The sequence below is a fragment of the Papio anubis genome, chromosome 8 (genome assembly GCF_008728515.1).
Source record: "Papio anubis isolate 15944 chromosome 8, Panubis1.0, whole genome shotgun sequence".
NCBI classification, from domain to species: domain Eukaryota; kingdom Metazoa; phylum Chordata; class Mammalia; order Primates; family Cercopithecidae; genus Papio; species Papio anubis.
The window spans coordinates 115,502,570-115,526,281 of NC_044983.1; the positions used below are offsets into that span (position 1 = coordinate 115,502,570).

At 39.3% G+C, this 23,712-nt stretch overlaps 1 protein-coding gene across 4 annotated transcripts in view; it reads left to right on the plus strand.

Annotated features, from left to right (window-relative positions):
• Positions 1–23,712, plus strand: part of COL14A1 (collagen type XIV alpha 1 chain) — a 281,368-nt gene that overhangs the window by 116,285 nt on the left and 141,371 nt on the right. For 3 of the 4 annotated variants that reach the window (XM_031650141.1, XM_031650143.1, XM_031650140.1), the window contains exons 13-19: positions 621–750; positions 4,597–4,736; positions 13,048–13,174; positions 14,618–14,757; positions 15,225–15,357; positions 16,713–16,772; positions 18,712–18,863. In XM_031650141.1, the coding sequence (XP_031506001.1) occupies positions 621–750; positions 4,597–4,736; positions 13,048–13,174; positions 14,618–14,757; positions 15,225–15,357; positions 16,713–16,772; positions 18,712–18,863 (882 nt within the window). The remainder of the gene's footprint in view (positions 1–620; positions 751–4,596; positions 4,737–13,047; positions 13,175–14,617; positions 14,758–15,224; positions 15,358–16,712; positions 16,773–18,711; positions 18,864–23,712) is intronic. The other variant, XM_031650142.1, reaches the window with a different exon arrangement.

A 23,712-nucleotide genomic window follows, 5' to 3' on the forward strand; every position in this document is an offset into this window, starting at 1 on the left:
GATAGTTTGACTGAATCCAAGGGTCAGAAAACGTGTTCAAGAATCAAAAAAGCAAATTGCCAAGTTGGGTGTCAAGGTGATTGGATCTCTTCTGAATACTGGAAGTAACTTGCAATTCAACTGCGTGGATTCTGTTGTTGAATGGGGCCACAAAACTGGCCCAGTTTCATTGAGTTTGAAGCAAAAACTGGGCATGTGGCCAGAGCACTGGTTAGAATTAGCCAAATAGTGAAAGGTGCCCACTTGGCCTTGCCTCTAGCACACTGGCCTGGAGCTCACAGTCTCTAGAGAACATTCCTGATTCAATCTCACCCACCCTCTCCTGGGGAGCGTATACTCAACATTGTTATTCTGGCTGGAGTTGCCATTTGTCCAGATGTAAAGAGTTATCCTAACACAGTTCACATGGTACTTTTAGACTTATATGGTTCCATAATATCTGTTCCTAATATAAAATGACACGAGACAATTTAAAAGTTATGACTGAAGCCTGTTTGATGGAGGGGTTGTGAGGGGACGTAAAGTCTTATCCTATGAAGTCTCACCTTTGTTCTGTTCCACTCCGATCAGCATGAATAATATGTATTGGCAAACGATCTAACAACATGTGTTCTTTTCAGATGAAAATTGGAGAGACCCACACGGATATTGAATTGAGTGGGTTGTTGCCCAATACAGAATACACAGTCACAGTTTATGCCATGTTTGGAGAAGAGGCCAGCGATCCTGTTACGGGACAGGAAACAACATGTGAGCAGCACAGCCATTCAGTTGGGATGCTGTAGTAAAAGCCCGCATGAATGTGGGGATTCTGAATTGGAACTACTAGTTTGGGTTGAAACTTCTTAAAAGCTAATTGTAATTTTAAAAATCTCACATTCTATTTAGGACAGGAAAATGTATTTTTAATATATTGTATTATTATAAATGATATAGTTGCCAGAACCGAACTTCAGCATCCTCCAGATAATTCCACCTGTGTCTTTCTTTGTCTAAATTCAAATGCAGGTCAGAATATAGAGGGAAGAGTGTGGGCTTTGCAAGATAGCAGTTGAGATGGGAATCTCAGCTCAACTCATATTTTAGCTAGGTGACAATGGGTGAGTGATAAAACTCTTTTGGTTGTATAAAAGGAGGAGCAATAATTTTACAGCATGTAGTTGATATAAGATTAAATACAGTAGTATATGTGAAAACACTCAGCACATAGTTACTGAATATCTGTTTATTTTCCACTCATATCAAAATTAACAAACATTTTTCCCTAAAAATCTTTGCTGTATTTATCTGAGCCTATTACTATTGTAATTCATTTTCAATTGAGCAAAAATTTTATTGGTAAGGCTAATTTTGGCTAGATGTAGGGAATTCCTAGTACTTTTTGGGAAATGTATGCATTTATTTAAAAAATATGATATAAACAAAATATTACTATGGCATTCTAATAATACCACATACTATTAAAATATGGCTCTATTCATGATCTTTTGAAACATAAGAAAGTGCAGAGAGACTTGAAGTCTTGCTCACCACTCTTCTCCTGGACTTGGGAGGAGATGAATAGCACAATTTCTACAATGCCTTTCTCGTTAAGATTCCATTTGGGAAAACAAAATAGAAGTTTAATGATAAAGAAGTTTGCACACATCCATTCTGTGTTAGTCAACGCTATGTTATTCTTGGTCTTCAGAGAAAGACCAATGTAATTAAAACAACAAAGAAACAAACAAAAGCTCTAGGAGAGCCCAAGAAAGAAAAAGAAAAGAAATGAATCATGCTAGAAAGCATCTACCACATAAGTGAATTCTGGGACTCTAACTATTTGAAAGAAAAGCTTTCCTTAACAGCCCATCTCTCTTTCACTCAGAGTGTTCACTTATTTATACTTATTAAAATATGTACAACTCCTTCCCATGATTAGCAAAAAGGTCCTGAAAAATGATATCCTAGATACTTGTTCCTGAGGCTGGCATTTTTATGTGCAAAGTAAATTAGACATTATTCCATTATATTGCCAAATGTAATGGAATTTCAGAAAAATTTAGAGCCAAATGTGCATACTACTTAATTATATTGCTTTTTTTTCTTTTCTACACTTCCTCTCTGGCACCTTAATTATTAAGCGAGTCACTAACTCCTACAAGATCTTTATTGTCAAAAATCAGTATGTATTGAATTAATGAAAGGACTGGGCTTTGAGGTTAGGAAACATGCTTCATGGCTATGGCTCGTAATTGTCATTATTTGTCTTCAAGTTTTTTGCTTTGTTGGCTCTGTCAGCACTGAGTTTGTGGGATGAGAGAGTGTGAGTAAGAGAGAGAAACAGTGAGAGAGGAGAAATTAGCATCCTGGTTAATATCATGGGCTCTGGAATCAGTTAATCAATTTCTTAGGTTAAATTCGAATTGCTCTTCTGTTCCTACTAACTGGGATGTTAGACAAGTTACTTCAATTTTGTGATCAATATAATGGGGATAATTGCAACTTTATCCTTGCATTCTAATGTAAGAATTTAATAAGTTAACATATGTTATGTGTCAGACTCATGGAAAACACTCAGTAAATGTTAACAATTATTTTTACAATAAGCCTGTAAAGAGCTCATGAAACTGTCAAAAATTATGGAAAATTTTTAATTTATTGAATTAGATAGCAGTCCTTAAAGAGGTTCAAAAAGCTATGGAATTGACAGTTAGGAATCTGCAGAAATACCAATACCTCTTTAAATAATTTTAAAGCAATAGTAAGATGTTTATTTTTATTTGTCTCACAAAGCCACTGTGATTTATTCAGGTCAAATAATTACCCATTGATTCAATGAATGTTTATTGAGTACTCGCTATATTGGGAATAGATCTGAGAACAAAATGAAACCAAATTATCTAACCCCCTGAGATTACAATATACTGGGGGAGAGAGACAATAAACCAGAAATATACAGTGAAAAAAAATAGAGCAGAAGAAGGAGACTGGTAGTATGGGGGTAGAAGAACTGTTTTACATAAGATGATCATAGAAAGCTTCATCGAGAAGGTGGCATATGGTCAGAAACCTGAAAGAAGCAAAGAAACCAGCTGTGCGGATATCTGGGGGAAGAGCCTTGAAGGCAAAGAGAAGGCAAGTGCAGTGGCCTATGAATGAGCATGCATGGCAGGTTCCAGTCACAGCTAGTGGCATGGAAAAGGCACGGAGTAGTAGGAGATGGAAGCAGTGAAATGGCAGCAGGCCAGTCATGTAGGGCCATAAAGACCACTCTAGGCTGGCTGCGGTGGCTCACACATGTAGTGCCAGCACTTTGGGAGGCCAAAACAGGCAGATCACCCGAGGTCGGGAGTTCAAGACCAGCCTGGCCAACATGGTGAAACCCCGTCTCTACCAAAAATATAAAAACTAGCAAGGTGTGGTAACACACGCCTATAATCCCAGCTGCTCAGGAGGCTGCGGCATGAGAATCAGTTAAACCTGGGAGGTGGAGGTTGCAGTAAGCTGAGATCCCACCATTGCACTCCAGCCTGGATGACAGAGTGGGAAAGGAATGGAAAGGAAAGAAAGGAAGGGAAAGGAAGGGAGGGGAGGGGAGGGGAGGGGAGGGGAGGGGGAAAGGAAGGGAAGGGAGAAGGAAGGGAAGGGAAGGGAGAAGGAAGGAAGGAGAGAGAGGGGAGAAAGAGAAAGAAAGAAAGAGAAAAGAAAGTAAGAAAGAAAGAAAAGATCGTGCTAAGAACTGTGGGTTTATGCTAAGGGAGTTAGGAGCCATTTTGAAGATTTTGTGCAGAGAAGTGAAATTACCTGACTGACATTTTAAAAGAAGCACTCTGGCTGCTTGCTAAGGAATAATTATATTAATAGTAGGGGAAAGATGGAAGTTGGGAGATTGGCTGGGAGACCATGGCAAGAATCCAAGCCAAGAGGGGATAGTGGCTTCTACCAAGATGGTGGCAGTGGAGGTGAAGAGAAGGGGTCAGATCTGGATGATGGATTAGAAGTGGGTTGCGAGAGAAAGAGCAATCCAGGAGTCTCCAAGGTTTTTGACCTGATCAGTAGGAAGGATAGAGTTTCCATTTGCTCAGAGGGGAAGATTGAGGGAAGAAGAATTAGGGGAAGGCATCAAGAGTCACTGATTCCGTTTGGACCGGTTAAATTGGACTTGCCTAATAGATACCAACATGGAAATGGCGGATGGGCATCCCCTCATTTTACATGTGGGAAATTGTGGAGCTGAGAGGTAGAGTGGCTTTGCCAGAGTCACATGGTAATTGAGTGGACTAGTTAAAATTTTATTTCAAGTTACTTCGTTTTTAATCCATTAGGTTTCTTTCTTACGTCAGGTAGAGTGATAGGCACAGAAAATTTACCTAAATCTTATTTCTAACCGTGTGTAACTTCTTACTGCTATTTATTCTCTACAAAGAAAACTTTTTTCTTTGCTAATTAGAGAACATTATTGATTTTTATGAGACAATACATTGGTTATTTCAGTGTTATAAATTATTATCTGGGTGACACTTTTCATCTGTAAATAGAAGTCAAAGACGCAGTTTCTTTTTATGTGTATGTAATCTGACATTTTAATTATTTTCTATTCCATTTACGGCCAAGTGGCTTTAAGTCCACCAAGAAATCTGAGAATCTCCAATATTGGCTCTAACAGTGCTCGATTAACCTGGGACCCAACTTCAAGACAGATCAATGGTTATCGAATTGTATATAACAATGCAGATGGGACTGAAATCAATGAGGTAAGTTCTGGGACATACTGTATATTTTTTAGGTGGTGGGGTGCTAGTTATTGATGACTACATAACCTATCATCTCAAAGCCTAGTGGCTTAAAATAATAGTAATTATTTATTGTCTCTCATAGTTCCTGTATGTAGGTCAGGAATTGGGGTGTGAATTGCAGTTATCTCTGGAGGAGGGGTGCTCCCCAGTGAGGTTAGAGCCAGATAGTGACTGGAGCTGGAGCCATCTCATGGCGTCTTTACTCATGTATCTGGTGCCTGGTCTGGGGAGACTGGAACAGCTGAGATCTGGAGCAGGTCTCCATATCTCTAGTTAGACTCTTCGCACAATGCCTTCAGCATGCAGCTTCAGGGGAGTTGGCTCAGGAGTCCCATGACACATGTCCAAAGAGAGAGAGAGCTAAGTAGAAGCTGTATCGCTATTCATAACCCAGCCTCTGAAGTCACTTGATATCACCTCTGTCACGCTTCATTGGTATGAGATGTCACCACCTTCACCCAGATTTATAAGTGGGGAGAAACACAGATCCTACCTGTGGTGGGAGACATGTCAGAGGATAGGAGGAGCATGTAGAGAAGAAGATAGTCACTGATGTGGCCATCTCTGGAAAATGCAGTCTGCCACAGGGGATGGGGGTGGGGAGGGGGTATGTTCATGGAAGCATCGAACTAAAAATAATGTCACTGTTCTCTAGTTTATCCTTCTGCTTTTGAGTAAACTGGCATCTGAAAGGCTCTAGTTAGATGAGCCTAAATTTAGCAGATAATTCGAGTTTTATCTAAGAAGTACTTTCAAATAATGGAACTTGTTAAAACCTGTGAAGATACAGTATCTTGCATGCAGTGACTAATACTTTCAAAAAAGTGTTCCCTTGGAAATGTGTTTTAGCAAAACAGCGAGGTTATTTTTATTTTATTTTCCCTTATCTTGGTCCAGTAAGCTAAGACAAAGAGGGAAATATGTTAGATTGCATCGTTTCTACTTTCTGACCAAATAAAGCAAGTGTTTTTATATGCAGAGACAAATTTTTTTCTAAAATTAAATCCAAGCAATATTTTACAAAATGCATCCTCATAAGGGACATTGTGTAATGGATAGGCAGTAAGTACACATTTGCTAACATATAGAAATACTGTTCGATATGCTTCATTAAACCTTCGTAAATCTTGAGAGTAAATACTCCTGAAGAGTCTGGTCATTTGGATGAGTTGCTTTGTTTTTGAAGAGAGTAGCCTGGAGCAGTAAAAAGATTGAAATAAAAAAACACTGAGCTATAGGTGTCTCTTTGTCACTGGTAATACATAAACTGCTTTCCCAAGGGTTGTAAATTCAACTGTGTAGGAGGATGAGGCAGATACTATAAATGATTGAAGCATACCATTAAATCTGTGGAAGCAGACACACCTGCAAAGAAATACTGTCGTGTTTTGCTTGACACATGAGGCTAACTTAGGCTATATATATAATATATAAAAATATATATTATATATAATGTATGTGTATTATATATAATATATATTTATAAATATATAACATATTATATTATGTATTACATATAAATATATATTATATATACATATTTATAAATATTATAAATATATATATTATATATAAATTTTTGAGATGAAGTCTCGCTTTGTCACCCAGGCTGGAGTGCAGTGGCATGATCTTGGCTCACTGCAACCCCTGCCTTCCAAATTCAAGCGATTCTCTTGGTTCAGCCTCCCGAGTAGCTGGGACTACAGGCATGCGCCACTGTGCCCAGCTCATTTTTGTATTTTTAGTAGAGACAGAGTTTCACCATGTTTCTCAGGTTAGTCTCAAACTCCTGACCTCAGACGATCTGCCCGCCTAGGCCTCCCAAAGTGCTGGGATTACAGGCATGAACCACTGCTCCCAGCCTAACTTAGGCTATATTTTGTCTTCCCATTTTGAGGACATGAATGCAGAAGAAATTCTCTACTGAAAGAAAGACAACGAGCAAGACTAATGATAAGTGACAATGGACAGTGGGTTTCAATGACAGGGATACTAGGGACTGGTGTGATGGGAAGTGTGTGCATCTAAGATGCAGCCAGTCTCAGCTTCTACTGATTGCTGCTGGATAGAAATCCAGGCATGGGCTGCCAGATCTTAAGACTCTTGGAGAGATACCACTGATTTCTATTTTTATATAAAACCTACCAATTTAAAAGAGTTGACTCATTGAACAACGAAAGTAACACCTCTATATTCACCAGTAAATATTTGTTCATTGTAGAGCATCCTCCTTTGGTAATAATTTTTAATAAAACAAAAACAAACTTTCTTATATATCCATTACATTTATAATATAATTATATAATAATGATTATAACCATGTCTTAGTCCATTTGGTTTTCTGTAACAAAATACCTTGCCTGGGGAAGTTTTGTTTATTTATTTATTTAGAGACAGGGTCTCTGTTGCCTAGGTTGAAGTGCTGTAGTGTGATCATGGCTCACTGCATCCTCAACCTTGCAGGCTCAGGTGATCCTCCCACCTCAGCCTCCCGAGTAGCTGGGACTACAGGCACATGCCACCATGCCTAGCTAATTTTTGTACAGACCAGGTTTTGCCATGTGGTCCAGGCTGGTCTCAAACTCCTGGGCTCAAGGGATTTGTCTGCCTTGGCCTCCCAAAGTGCTGGCATTACAGGAGTGAGGCACTGTGCCCAGCTTGGGAAACTTATCAAAGGCAGAAATTTATTGTTCACAGTTCTGGAAGCTGAGAAGTCTAAGATCAAGGCACCTGCACCTGAATTTGCAGGTGTATTCCTCATAGTTGGAGTTTTCTACCTATGTTCTTACCTGGTGGAAGGAGCAGACAAGCTCCCATGGGCCTCTCTAATAGGGGCCTTCCTCCCTCATGACCTAATCATCTCTCAAAGACTCCATCTCTTAATACTACTGCATTGGGGATCAGGTACCAACATACGAATCTGCAGGGGGACACAACCTTCCAGACCATAGCAGCTGCTGTAGCTTCTACTATTTTCTGTTATTTGTCTTTGCAGAGAATAGCCCCAGACTAACATATTTGTTGAGAACATATGTTTGGGGATTTTTTGGTAGTGTTTTCCAGTCTCGGGGAAGCTGCTAGCATTTGCTGTTTCTGGGAAATTAGAAAGCTATGTTTGGTAAAACCGAACTTAAAATGTGAGAAAATGGGCTATGAATGAAGATTTGAGAAAATTTCATGTGAGTAAAATGCATAAGCCATGCATGGATTTTGTAACACCAGTTTTGACTAGGGTGTGTGTGTGTGTGTGTGTGTGTGTGTGTGTGTGTTTCTTATTTCTTAATTCATAGCCATGCTATAGATACTTGAGGTTGCTGGATAAGTATCTTTTATTGAAGTATTACTGTACCTAACTTTAGAATGTATAATTTTAAGGATGAATATTTTTATTAGATTTTGCTTTAATTTCTATGAATTTAAGCTTCTATTTATAGACAATGCAACAATTTTTTCTTTTTTTTCTTTTTTTTTTTTTTTTTTTTGAGACAGAGTCTCGCTCTGTCACCCAGTATAGAGTGCAGTGGCACGATCTCAGCTCACTGCAAGCTCAGCCTCCTGGGTTCATGCCATTCTTCTGCCTCAGCCTCCCAAGTAGCTGGGACTACAGGCGCCCACCACCATGCCCGGCTAATTTTTTGTAATTTTAGTAGAGACGGGGTTTCACCATGTTGACCAGGATGGTCTTGATCTCTTGACCTCGTGATCTGCCCACCTCGGCCTCCCAAAGTGCTGGGATTACAGGTGTGAGCCACTGTGCCAGGCCCATGCAATTGATTATTAACACTTTTGCTTTACACTCAATATTTTCTGCTTCATTTCCTCTCATCTTCCTTCTCTCACTTCCTCTTCCTCCCTCTGTATCTTTTCTGCATTACCCCTCTGCCCAACTTTTTGGAGACCAGGAAGAAAAATGAAACAAGTATTTCAACAAATGTCCATGCTGCTGCTGACCATGATGATGATAATGATGGTGATGATGGTGATGATGATGATGGTGATGATGGTAATGGTGATGATGATGATAATGATGGTGATGATGGTGATGATGATGGTGGTGATGATGGTGATGGTGATGATGATGATGGTGATGATGGTGATGATGACGGTGATGATGATGATGATAATGATGGTGATGATTATGGTGATGATGATCATGATGACCATGATGATAATGATGGTGATGATTATAATGGTGGCTAACATTTGTTGAGTGCTTCCCATGAGCCAGGCACTGTTCTGAGTGCTCTAAACCTCATGTAATCCTTACAGAACCAAATGCTGACAAAGTATGACTTATCAAACTATGGACAGAAGTCATCTCAGGTAGCATTTACTGTGAAAGGATTTTGGAAGTACGCAAACATGATGGAGAATTAAGTGCTGCCATTTGAGTTTTATAAATGCAAAGGCCACAGTTTTTGGACTTTGAGAGTCCAGTTCCTAGTAGCAGTGACTCAGCAGTAGAGCCTGGAGTTGAGCCCAAATCCCTTGTTCCTCATCAGGGCCTTTTTCTACATCCCTTCCAAAATTAGGCTGAAGTTAAACTTTTAGCTAGACTGATTGAGGATATTTCTCAGAAATTGTTGCATAACAATGAGATCATGGTTATTTGTTATTATTTCCTCAATTTTTTCTTCTACATCTTAAAATACTACCAGCAAAATCAGTTCTGGGACTAATCATTTAAAGCATGATATTTTAACTAATATAAATAAATGATACCTAAAGGCCTTTATTTGATGAAATAGAATAATCAATGCTGAAATTATATAAAATATAGTCTATTCAGCATCAAATATTTAATAAATGAGATCCTTTTTAACAGATACACACACACACACACACACACACACACACACACTTCTTTCTTTTAGTCCTTTCTCCTGTTTGGTGGACCTAAGAATCCAGTACCTAGATTTTAACTGCTTTTGTGTATGTTTGATATCTTTGCAAAATTCCTATTTGTCACAGATTCGAAACTTAGAAACAAGATCAAGGCCTAACTAGACATTCCAGTTAATAATTTTATGGCTCAGGGCAAGTTAGTTAAGCTGTTTGGGCCTAGATTTTCCTTCGGAAAATAGTTGTGAAAGCACCTAGGGTTTGGTGGGTGAAGCTGGGTGGGGGAGACTCTAAATAAGACAATGAGTATCAAGTCCCTGACTCTGTAAGTGCTCAATAAATCTCAGCCATGACAATTCAAAACAACAGAAAGCAATATGTAACTAGAGGTTAGGAAAGTATGTCTTGAACTCACATTTTTTAACATGGGTTTGTATTTTCTGTGAGCTTAAATAATGAAGCCATACTTTAAATAGTGTTTAAGAGCATATGATTTACAGCCTGAAACACCTGTGTTTAAGACCTATGTACTAGCTGTTTTCCCCTTGGGCAAGTTCCTTAATTTTTGGAATCTCATTTTTCCATTTTCAAATGGGGAGTAATAATTAGCTCCCCCACAGGATTGTGATAAGGATTAAATAAGTGAATGCATATAAAGCATGCAGATAGTTCACAGGCTGCAGTAAACAGTAAGTGCTAAAAATGACCTATAATGTTGTCAATCCCTGATTTAGAAGAAGATAATCCATACTTTCAATTAACCGTTGCTGTGTAACCAACACTGCAACTTAAAATATAGCCTAGGAGCATGTAACTTGGGCAGAACTCAGCAGGGACAGCTGGGCTCTGCCATGTGGCATCAGCTGGGGTGATTCATGCATTCATCTGGGAATCTGACTGGACCAGAACTTCTAGGATGACTTCATGTCCGTGTGTGACCCCTCAACTAGAGTGTCTGGGAAGGCTGGGATTCGCTGGCCTTCTCCAGAAGAGTGGCCCAGTACAGCACAATGGTACAGTACAATGACAGCTCTTTTTTTCCAGGGTTGGCACTCTTTTTTGACCTACAGAGGTGTAGATTCTTTAGAGGTGTGTATGGCTTCTGTTCTGGCCCTTAGTTTAGAGAAGACCTTTCTCACCTCTTTTAAGAAATAGTATTTTTGGTGCCTTCATCTTCATTTTAATTTACTTATTCTATTCACTCAAAAAATATAATTCAACATACAGTTGTGAAGAAACTAAACAAGTTCTTGCCTTCAAGGAGTTTATACTCTATGCAGGAGATAGACAATAAACATGTGGGTAAATAAAGTAATTTCACATTGCCACTGGTACCAAGGAGGAAACAACAAGGCCAGTGTCAGTGAATAACCCCACTTATAGGTGGAAACATAGGTGGAAAAAGAACCCTCCTCTGAGGAGGTTCTAGTTAAGCATAGTCATGATAGAGGAAGAAGGCCTAATTTTGACAAGAGCTGGAAAATGGGGTCACAGACAGAGTGAACTGCATGTGCTAAGGCCCTGAGGTGGGAAAGGCAAGGACCTGAAAGGAGGCCAGTGTGGCTGGAGCCCAACAGGCCACTGGAGTATGACAGAAAGAAAAGGTGCTGCCCCAGATTATGAAGGCCATGAGGTATCTCAGGGTGCTTGGTTTTGATTCAGAGTGCAATAGATAGCCAATGAAGGTTTAAGTAGGGAGGTGACATTTTATATTTTGCTAAAGGTTACTTTGCCATGAGCAGACACATACAGTGTTGAGCTTAGTGACCTTCCCCTGAACCTCAGGTAGCATCAGGACTAGTCACTGATAGTACCATACATAAGAGATCTTGGCTGGGTGCAGTGGCTCACACTTATAATCCCAGCACTTTGGGAGGCCGAGGTGGGTGGATCACTAGAGGCCAGGAGTTTGAGACCAGCCTGGCCAACATGCTGAAACCGTGTCTCTATTAAAAATGAAAAATTAGCCGGACCTGGTGGTGCACGCCTGTAATCCCAGCTACATGGGAGGCTGAGACAAAACAATAGCTTGAACCCTGGAGGCAGAGGTTACGGTAAGCCAAGATCGTGCCACTGTACTCCCTCCTGGGTGACAAGAGCAAGAACCTGTCTCCAAAAAACAACAACAGAAAAAAGGATCTTATTGCTCTGCTCAAATGTCTCATGAGAACATTTTAAGCAGAGCTTATTTTTTGGCAGAGGTTGCTCTCAGGTAAATATGGTCATTTCTTAAATTTTCCAGAGTATCACCACAGTGGGGGCACCTCATTATGCATTATTATAAGTGCTTGTGAGGATTAACAGAGAATATATGTGAAACACCTAGGTGTGGGCCCCATATACGTGGTCTACAATATGCACCCTGTACTGTGCAGTGCTGTAGCCCCATGTCCAACCCCTCAGTGACAAAGCTTCATCTGTTCTTGTTCTTTCTCTTGCCTTGAGGGTGCCTTGTAGACCCTGCCCTCATCTCCTTTTTTTTTTTTTTTTTTTTTTTTGAGACAGAGTCTCACTCTGTCACCCAGGCAGGAGTGCAGTCGCATGATCTCAGCTCGCTGTGACCTCTGCCACCCTGGTTCAAGTGATTCTCCTGCCTCCGCCTCCTAAGTAGCTGGGATTACAGGTGCGCACCACCACGCCCACTAATTTTTAAATTTTTCGTAGAGATGGGGTTTCTCCATGTTGACCAGGTTGATCTTGAACTCCCAACCTCAAGTGATCCACCTGCCTCGGCCTCCCAAAGTGCTGGGATTACAGGCGTGAGCCACCACGCCTGACCCACCCATCTCCTCTTACTTTGTGGTTTCTTTTTTCAATGTATGTTTTTTGTTGTCAAGTTCTCTTTTCTAATCCTTAATTTTTCTTACACCCTTGATCTCCATTCCTCGGGATTTCATCTTTTATATGCCCCAAAGAAGTTGAAAAATATTTTCACCAAATATGTCTTTCTGTGGAAGATAGAGTAATGTTTCAAATATTTACTATTTTCTTTAGTATTAATGTTCCCCAGTTCTTCCCCAGCATCGTTGCTCACCTGTACGACTCTTACAGGAGTTATTGTGAATTACTTAGCTATGGGGCCAGCAGAGCCCAGGCAGTGAAGCAAAAAACTGATTGCTACTAGCAGATCTAACTGGAAACATTATCTGTATTTATGTCCGCCTCTTAAGTTGTCTGCACTTTGTGTCTGGAATGAATGGAAAGAATATTGATTGCAAAGTTGTCCTGAGAATTAATTGGTGGGTAATCTAAAGGTATAAGTTCAGAAATGTTCATACATAAACTGTCTGGTTTTATAATTCAATAATTTATTTTGCAGTGTTTATAACTGTGCTGTCAGCTAAGCGAGCTACAGACAGTAATAAAATGATTCCTGTACTTAGAGAGCATTAGATAGAGCTGTTATTATGACTTCTTTCTTTGACAGGTTGAAGTTGATCCTATTACTACCTTCCCTCTGAAGGGCTTGACACCTCTCACAGAGTATACTGTTGCTATTTTCTCCATCTATGATGAAGGACAGTCAGAGCCTCTGACTGGGGTTTTTACCACCGGTAAGCAGCCTCATTGTGGTTTGAAAAATTTCGAGAATAGCTATTAATATATAGAAACCAGAACCCAGAGCACCTTCTTTATTTGTGATTTTGAAGAGATTGAATTTTAAGTTTGATTTCTTTTATGTTATCATTAAAAAATAAACCGGATGACTAATGTGTGTACTGGCTGGTTATTTTTTATCAAAGCAAGGAAGAGAGAGAAAAGACCACCTAAATTCAAAAGGTCCGTTTTTAAAAAAATATATGTTTTTCTCTTCCTAATCTTATTCCTTTTACTTTCATTCCTTAGTTAAAACTTCTACATCCTTCTTCCATTCAAATGAGTGTGTGTATTAGGTTGAATTTCCAAAATTGCTGATATCCAACAGTTTTTGACCTACAAAAATGACAGTCTCATACTATTGAGCTCAATATATCAGTCAATGATTTTCCTGGAGCCTGAATCTTCATATAATAATAAGTAATATTTTAAACCCTAAAATTAAATGTAAGACATGTATACATTATTTTTCTTTTCTATATGTATCCTGTAGCCACTTTTTGTCTCCTGGTGGCAACAATTCTGTTATTTGCTTTCTGAACTTACCATTGATTGCACTTGGAAACAAATGTAGTCTTTACTGGGGAGATGAGAAGATGATTTGGAGAGAGATGAAAAAGAAGCTGGATTGAGAAATAATGTTCGTGGAAAAATTCAGTAATTTAACCAAATCTCCAGAAGGCTAATTCTAGTTGGGATTCTCATGGTGTCCTATCAAAAAGTTGGGTTTTTGTGTTTTTGTTGTTGTTTTTTTTTTTTTTTTTTTTTTTTTTTAGAAAAACTCTGGCTTCAAATAATAAAAACCAATTCTTTGACAATTTATTTTGGGTGCAGTTGGGTGTTATACTTTCTGTTGTACATCCCAGAAGTGTATAAGCTCTGAAACAGTGGAAGGCCTGATTAATTCTGTTTCATTTCTGATGACCACCATATGCACAAGTTAAAAGATGGAAGGTTCTTTTCCAGGATTAATATTAGGGAGCGATTTAGCTACTAAAGCAAAAAGAACTAAAAGGGAAGCTTTCTTAGGCCCCTAGAGGACTATTTTGTTAATTTCCTCAAGATACTTGGAAAATAATATTTTTTAAAAAATGAATATGCCACTCTTGTTTTTTATAGTTAATGAAAACAGCCAAATAGAAAAGCTAAGAGTTTTAGAAATTACTGGAAAAGTTTTAAGATCTGTTATTTCCATGGTTTCCCTAATTTATGATATTGGTGAATGCTGGAAACAGAAATGGAAGGCCACCCTGGACTGATGGGCCCTGGTTTTCCTTCTTCCCTGTGCTTTCCTAAAGCAAAAGATTCCTCAAAGAGTCTTCTACACCCCTGGGAGATACTTGGGTTTGGCTTTCTTGCCTTCTCATTTCCCTAACAAAATCTCCTTCCTTGGTTTACAGAGGAAGTTCCAGCCCAGCAATACTTAGAAATTGATGAGGTGACGACAGACAGTTTTAGGGTGACCTGGCATCCCCTCTCAGCTGATGAAGGGCTACACAAATTGATGTGGATTCCAGTCTATGGGGGGAAGACCGAGGAGGTGAGTTGACTGAAACAGACTGAAAATTAATCCGGAGCATTAGTGAATACCTACTGCTGCTGGAGTTGGTCTTCACTCTAAAATATATTAAGAATCACAGAAGTAATTAGTATTTTACATGGCTTGGAGTTTTAGAAATGTCAAATCATATGATTTTCCTAATATTATGATATATTGTTGCCAGAGCTTTAGTTATATACTTTATATATTTTCAGATTCTTTGACTTTAACAAATGACATTTAATACAACTGTAAAATGTCACTTTTCCAATATTAATAACTTATTTGCTGAGGGGATCGAAAGGAATAAAGTCTCTGACTTGACCTTAATATGGACTTCGACAGCCTTGGAGTTCTTTATGGTTGGTTGTTTCTTGCTTATGCTCAGAATAACACTTTTTCTTTTCTTTTCTTTTTTTTTTTTTTTTCAAATAAGCGTAGTTACTAAGCACCAAAATACATTTCAGGTTGTCCTGAGAGAAGAACAGGACTCACATGTTATTGAAGGCTTGGAGCCCGGTACGGAGTATGAAGTTTCACTATTGGCCGTACTTGATGATGGAAGCGAGAGTGAGGTGGTGACTGCTGTGGGGACCACACGTAAGTCTTGGTCTGGCCACGATGCGTTTCAGCTGCTCCCACAATCCCTCTTTACCCCATCAATTTCCTTCCCCATCTGCTTTATCCTTGGCTATTGAAACTTCAGTTTCTCTTTTTCCCCCAGAATTCTTCATATATCTTCACCTTCAATGAAACCAGTATGTGAAGTATCTTAGCTTCCTAGATAATGATCAACATGAAGGCAGGGACCACATCTGTCTTGCTCACCATTGTATTTTCCAGGACTTAGCACGGTACTTGGCACATGTTAACTGTAGAATAAATACCCATAGAATGGATGGATGGGTGGATAGGTGAATGGATGTATGCATGAATGGATAAAATAATTCACAAATGAATAGATTGCCAAACAAATAAACCTAGGGCCAACATGTCAAAGAGTTTCTGGAATTTTCCAAGTTGATTTTGGTTCCAAGAATCTTGTACAAAATTTACTCGCTGATTCATTCATCTCTTCATTTTTAAAATATGAGGTATTGACCACATATTAAATTGCCTTAGCCTGGGTTCCCTGGAACCAGATTCTAGACAGAAAATTGCAGCCAGAAAGTTTATTGAAGAGTGCAGTTGGGAGATGCTTATGTAAAAACCTGAGGACAGCAGGACAGGACATGGGAAGAAGTTGAAACTGAACCCTCAGCTAATCTTATTATAACGGAGGTCTAATGCTGGGGTGACCCTTCTGAGTTGTCCCAAATAGAGGCAAAGGGGCTGAGACTTCATACTCTTGCATCCCCAGTAGCTGGAGGTGAGCCATTCCCTGACAGAGGCCATGAACTCAGGCGAGACAGTTCTCAGAGCTGTGAACTGTTGGCAGGCAGTGTTCCAGCACCAGGTGAATGGGTGTGTTGACCCTAAAAAGAGGATCTTCATCTCTGTGCTTCATTCTACTGTATGCCCATGGTGGCTGTAAGAAATAGAAGATGCACTGCTTGTCCAAGCACATTGCACTCCGTGGTGGTCCTGTTTGGCAGCCTTTTCACAACTTGGTCTACAGCACTGTCTAATTTCCCTTAATTACCATGGCTATGCCCCTATTTCAAAGTAATTGGGTGGTTTCACAATTCTGTAGATGTAGTTCAAATGTTTATGTGAAGCCTGGTATCTGTGATGAGAAACTTTAACATTCTTCGGATTTCAGTCTTCCTATCTGTGGAACAGGTATGTCTGCCTTACTTACAATTCACTTCTTTGGTCTTCTAACCATAGTCATGTTTGTTGTGGGAGGCAAGTGAGATAATATAGGTGAAATGTTCTTTGAAAGCTACAAAATGCTATATAAAAATGGACAGTTATTATTTTTACAGCATTTTTAAGTAATATATTGCTTTTAGTTGACAGTTTTTGGACAGAACCAGCTACAACCATGGTGCCTACCACGCCTGTGACGTCAGGTAAGGTCAAATAGTAGCCTGTTTACCCACTTTAAAATTTTTATTTAAACAGATGTTATGTTATCCTGGTTTTATTTATTATTAAATAGGAAAATAGATGACCCTCCCTTCCTTTTCTGGCACACTGGTTCAAATTTCACACCTCTCAGAGCCTCTCAACATCTTCCTTGCCACTATGGATCTCCTAGTCAACTGATCTCACTGATATATCACTCTACTTCTTTCATCTTTGCCTTGGATGCTCATGCACCTTACCTGGAATGTTAACATAGCTGCCTCCCCAGGGGTCTTTGCCTTCCTCTTTATCTCAGTGACTTCTGTTGCTCTCTGTTGAGAATTCCTCTTCTTTTCTCTTTTTTTCTTTTAGAGATAGAGTTTCACTCTGTCATCCAGACTGGAGTGCAGTGGCATGATCAAGGCTCACCACAGCCTTGACTTCCTGGGCTCATGCGATCCTCCTGCCTCATCCCCCCAAGTAGCTAGGACTACAGGCATGTGCCACCATGCCTGGCTAATTGTTTTGAATTTTAGTAGAGATGAGGTCTTTCCTGCCATATTGCCCAGGCTGGTCTTTAACTCCTGAGATCAAATGTTCCTTCTTCCTCGGCCTCCCAAAGTTCTGGAATTACAGGCATGAGCCACCATGCCTGGTCTTGTTGAGAATTATTCTTATCATGTTTTCCTTGCATTTCTGTGGGTAACTGAGACTTGGCTGGTCTATTGTTTTTCCTACATTAGTTGTTTCCTCTCTCAGCTTAGCTTTCCCCTTCACTGTAATATACCTCCCAACTAGCTGTCAGAGTCAACTTGGTAAAACACAAGTTTGATAATATCATTTATTTACTTCTGTAAGACACTTCAGTGGCTCTCCATTACCCATTCGTTGATTCATTCATTCCTCAATTAATCCTTATCAAGCCTTCTTTGTGCTCTAAAATCTTTTTCATAGCATCCAAGATCCTTCCTAGTTGGGTCCTGCTTCCCTTCCTGGCCTCAACCATATTTCCTATGCTTCCCCCATTTTTCTCTTTCCATCCCAAACTCCTTGCCCTGAATGTGAGAAGTTTCCTCCCATTCCCATTGCCTGGTAACCCCCCTGCAATGTTGCCAGGTAAATGTCATTCTCCTACCTCCCCTGTGACACTTTTACTATTTTTGTTGAGTTAGTAACTGTATGAAAACCAAAGCCCTAACAGTCTGACACACAGAAAAAGTTCAATGAATATTTTCTAAATGAATTAATACATGAATGAAGAGAAAGGAGAATGAGATGAGATGGACAAAGGGAAATGAAGTTGGGAGTAGAAGAGAAAAGAAAAAAAAATGTGACAAATAAGGGAGGAGACACCTTGAGATGAGCATGAATGTGCCAGGAAACATGGGTAAAGGAGTTTGGACAAGTATCAGAGAAAAGATCGTGTATGTGTGGGCTGAATGGATAAAGGCAGCCTAAGCGCAGATTTGTGCTTTGAATGACAAGTGTTAAAACAGAAATGGGGGCTAGGGCAGGTGATTGTGATGTGTGTTGGATGCTAGATTGCACACAGAGGTGGACAAGATCTGGCCCACTGTGCCCACATGTCCACAGAGCACTAGTGTGAGGTTTTCATGACCACACTTTCCTTTGGGTTCCATGGGCTGTTTTTCTAGTCTCAGGGCTTCTTCCCAGTTCTTTTTACTAGTGCATATACAGAACTGACAGTTTTGAGAGCTCCATGGTCTCATCTTGTAAGCATCTCTTAATCCCACTTTTATTTGCTGCTAGTAGGTATCTTGCCTCCCCATTAAGCACCATAGCTGAGCTCTTCTTGCCTCATATACATCTATATTACAGGGATACATTAAATGATGCTTGCTGTTACCCCACAGGTAGTCTCTGTGGCTCATTTTGGAATATGAGGGTTAAAAGTTTTTAAATCTTTGGTTGTGTTTATTCCAGTTTTCCAGACGGGAATCAGAAACCTGGTTGTAGGTGATGAAACCACTTCTAGCCTGCGGGTAAAATGGGACATTTCTGACAGCGATGTGCAGCAGTTTAGGGTGACCTACCTGACAGTTCAAGGGGACCCCGAGGAAGAAGTGGTAGGAACGGTCTGTACAAATTCAGCTGACTAGAAACTCTGCAGATGTTACTAACACAACTAACAAGACTGTCTTTGGAGATCAATGCAAACTTTACTGCTCGTTTCTTAGTGAGTCTGCCATCTCCAGAAACTAATGTTTGCTGTTAATCTGACTCCACTACTGGCTTCTTAGTGACCTTTATATATCCAAAACTTGCTCCATGTACAACTTGCTTTAAGTTAATAACCTCTGAACATTGTTTCAAATGTTGCTTCTCTTCTGCTGCCTCAATCACCTGTTCAAGCACCAAAGTTGGATCATAAAAGGCCATATGCACTTGTATCTGTATATATGTATGTATAGATATGTGTAAAAGTTTAATATAGGAAGTAATTTCTTCTGCCCTTGGAAATCTGATAAAAAACTTTTAAGCAAAGGACACAGAAAAGGTCTTCTATATGGTATAGTGAAAATATTCTTAATAAAATACCATCCATTAACTAATAGTTATATTTTTCATTGACGTCAATTCATATTGAGCAGATTTATAGTCATTTCTAGTTATTCTTAACATGGGTGTATCCCCTCAGGGATTTAGATTTTTATACACTGAGTTTTCTTTGAGTTGTTTTATCTATCTTTCCTTTTTCTAAATGATACACTGTTTTTTTCTAATTTGTTTATCATTATTATTACTATTTTTATTATACTTAAGTTCTGGGATACATGTGCAGAATACGCAGGTTTTTACATAGGTATGCATGGCCCATGGTGGTTTGCTGCACCCATCAACCCGTCATCTACATTAGGTATTTCTCCTAATGCTATCTCTCTCCTTGCTCCGCACCCCCCAACAGGCCCCAGTGTGTGCTGTTCCCCTCCCTGTGTCCATGTGTTCTCATTGTTCAGTTCCCACTTACGAGTGAGAACGTGCGGTGTTTGGTTGCCTGTTCCTGTGTTAGTTTGCTGAGAATGATGGTTTCCAGCTTCATCCATGTCTCTACAAAGGACATGAACTCATCCTTTTTTATGACTGCATAGTATTCCGTGGTGTATATGTGCCACATTTTCTTTATCCAGTCTGTCATTGATGGGCCTCTGGGTTGGTTCCAAGTCTTTGCTATTGTGAATAGTGCTGCAATAAACATGTGTGGATGTATCGTTATAGTAGAATGATTTATAATGCTTTGGGTATATGCCCAGTAGTGGGATTGCTGGGTCAAATGGTATTTCTACTTCTAGATCCTCCAGAAATCGCAACACTGTCTTCCACAATGGTTGAACTAATTTACAGTCTCACCAACAGTGTAAAAGTGTTCCTGTTTCTCCACTTCCTCTCTAGCATCTGTTGTTTCCTGACTTTTTAGTGATTGCCATTCTAACTGTCATGAGATGATATCTCATTGTGGTTTTGATTTGAGTTTCTCTAATGACCAATGATGAAGAGCTTTTTTTTTTTTTTTTGTATGTTTGTTGGCTGCATAAATGTATTCTTTTGAAAAGTGTCTGTTAATATCCTTCTCCCACTTTTTTATGGGGTTGTTTTTTGTTTTGTAAATTTATTTAAGTTCCTTGTAGATTCTGGATATTAGCCCTTTGTCAGATGAATAAATTGCAAAATTTTTCTCCCATTCTGTAGGTTGCCTGTTCGCTCTGATGATAGTTTCCTTTGCTGTGCAGAAGCTCTTTAGTTTAATTAGATCCATTTGTCTATTTTGGCTTTTGTTGCAGTTGCTTTTGGTGTTTCAGTCATGAAGTCTTTGCCCATGCCTCTGTCCTGAATGGTATTGCCTAGGTTTTCTTGCAGGATTTTTATGGTTTTAGGTCTCTTGTTTAAATCTTTAATCCATCTTGAGTTCAGTTTTGTATAAGGTGTAAGAAAGGAGTCCAGTTTCAGTTTTCTTTCTATGGCTAGCCAGGTTTCCCAGCACTATTTATCAAATAGGGAATCCTCTCTCCATTGCTTGTTTTTTTTTTTTCAAGTTTGTCAAAGATCAGATGGTTGTAGATGTGTGGTGTTATTTCTGAGGTCTCTGTTCTGTTCCATTGGTTTATATATCTGTTTTGGTACCAATACTAAGCTGTTTTGGGTACTGTAGCCTTAGTTTGAAGTCCGATAGTGTAATGCCTCCAGCTTTGTTCTTTTTGCTTAGGATTTTCTTGGCTATATGGGCTCTTTTTTGGTTCCATGTGAAATTTAAAGTAGTTTTTTCTAATTCTGTGAAAAAAGTCAATGGTAGCTTGATGGGAATAACATTGAATCTATAAATTACTTTGGGCAATATGGCCATTTTTATGATATTGATTCTTCCTATACATGAGCATGGAATGTTTTTCCATTTGCTTGTGTCCTCTCTTGTTTCCTTGAGTAGTGGTTTGTAGTTCTCCTTGAAGAGGTCCTTGACATCCCTTGTAAGTTGGATTCCTAGGTATTTTATTCTCTTTGTAGCAATTGTGAATAGAAGTTCGCTCATGATTTGGCTCTCCGTTTGTCTATTATTGGTGTATGGGAATCCTTGTGACTTTTGCAATTGATTTTGTATCCTGAGACTTTGCTGAAGTTGCTTATCAGCTTAGGGAGATTTGGGGCTGAGACGATGGGGTTTTCTAAATATACAATCATGTCATCTGCAAACAGAGACAATTTGACTTTCTCTCTTCCTATTTGAATACCCTTTATTGCTTTCTTTTGCCTCATTGCCCTGGCCAGAACTTCAAATACTATGTTGAATAGGAGTGGTGAGATAGGGCATCCTTGTCTTGTGCCAGTTTTCAAAGGGAATGCTTCCAGCTTTTGCCCATTCAATATGATATTGACTGTGGGTTTGTCATAAATAGCTCTTTTTATTTTGAGATACGTTCCATCAGTACCTAGTTTATTGAGAGTTTTTAGCATGAAGTGATGTTGAATTTTATTGAAGGCCTTTGCTGCATCTATTGAGATAATCATGTGGTTTTTGTCATTGATTCTATTTATTTGATGGATTATATTTATTGATTTGCTAATGTTTAACCAGCCTTCCATCCCAGGGATGAAGCTGCCTTGATGGTGGTGGATAAGCTTTTTAATGTGCTGCTGGATTCGGTTTGCCAGTATTTTATCAAGGATTTTTGCATCAATGTTCATCTGGGATATTGGCCTGAAATTTTCTTTGTTTGTTGTGTCTCTGTCAGGTTTTGGTATCAGGATGATGCTGACCTCATAAAAAGAGTTAAGGAGGAGTCCCTCTTTTTCTATTGCTTCAAATAGTTTTAGAAGGAATGGTACCAGCTCCTCTTTGTACCTTCATCAGAATTTGGCTGTGAATCCATCTGGTCCTGGGCTTTTTTTGGTTGGTAGTCTATTAATTACTGCCTCAATTTCAGAACTTGTTATTGGTCTATTCAGGAATTCAACTTCTTCCTGGTTTAGTCTTGGGAGGGTGTATGTGTCCAGGAATTTATCCATTTCTTCTAGATTTTCTAGTTTATTTGCATAGTGGTGTTTATAGTATTCTCTGATGGTAGTTTGTATTTCTGTGGGATCAGTGGTGATATCTCCTTTATCATTTTTTTTTTTTTTTTTGAGATAGAGTCTCACTCTGTTGCCCAGGCTGGGAGAGTAGTGGTGCAATCTCAGCTTACTGCAACCTCCACCTCCTGGGTTCCAGCGATTCTCCTGCCTCAGCCTCCCGAGTTGCTGGGACTACAGACACCCCCCACCATGCCTGGCTAATTTTTGTTTTTTTTTAGAGACAGGGTTTCACCGTGTTGGCCAGGCTGGTCTCGAACTCCTGACCTTGTGATCTGCCCACCTTGGCCTCCGAAAGTGCTGGGATTATAGGCATACACCACCCCTGCCCCCTTTACCATTTTTCATTGTGTCTACTTGATTCTTCTCTCTTTTCTTCTTTATTAGTCTGGCTAGTGGTCTATTTATTTTTTTAATCTTTTCAAAAAACGAGCTCCTGGATTCACTGATTTTTCGAAGGGCTTTTCGTGTCTCTGTCTCTTTCAGTTCTGCTCTGATCTTAGTTATTTCTTGTCTTCTGCTAGCTTTTGAATTTGTTTGCTCTTGCTTCTCTAGTTCTTTAAACTGTGATGTTAGGGTGTTGATTTTAGATCTTTCCAGCTTTCTCCTGTGGGCATTTAGTGCTATAAGTTTCCCTCTAAACACTGCTTTAGCTGTGTTCCAGAGATTCTTGTACGTTGTGTCTTTGTTCTCATTGGTTCCAAAGAACATATTCATTTCTGCCTTGATTTTGTTATTTACCCAGTAGCCATTCAGGAGCAGGTTGTTCAATTTCCATGTAGTTGTGCAGTTTTGAGTGAGTTTCTTAATCCTGAGTTCTAATTTGATTGCACTGTGGTCTGAGAGACTGTTTGTTATGATTTGCATTCTTTTGCATTTGGTGAGGAGTGTTTTACTTCCAATTATGTGGTGAATTTTAGAATAAGTGTGATGTGGTGCTAAGAAGAATGTATATTCTGTTTATTTGGAGTGGAGAGTTCTATAGATGTCTGTTAGGTCCTCTTGGTCCAAGTCCTGAGTTCAAGTCCTGGATATCCTTGGTAATTTTCTGTCTCATTTATCTGTCTAATATTGAGAGTGGGGTGTTAGAGTCTTCCACTATTATGTGTGGGAGTCTAAGTCTCTTTGTGGGTTTCTAAGAACTTGCTTTATGAATCTGGGTACTCCTGTGTTGGATGCATATATATTTAGGATCGTTAGGTCTTCTTGTTGCATTGATCCCTTTATCATTATGTAATGTCCTTTGTCTTTTTTGATCTTTGTTGGCTTAAAGTCTGTTTTATCAGAGACTAGGATTGTAACCCCTGCTTTTTTTTTTTTTTTTTTTTTTGCTTTCCATTTGCTTCGTAAATATTCCTCCTTCCC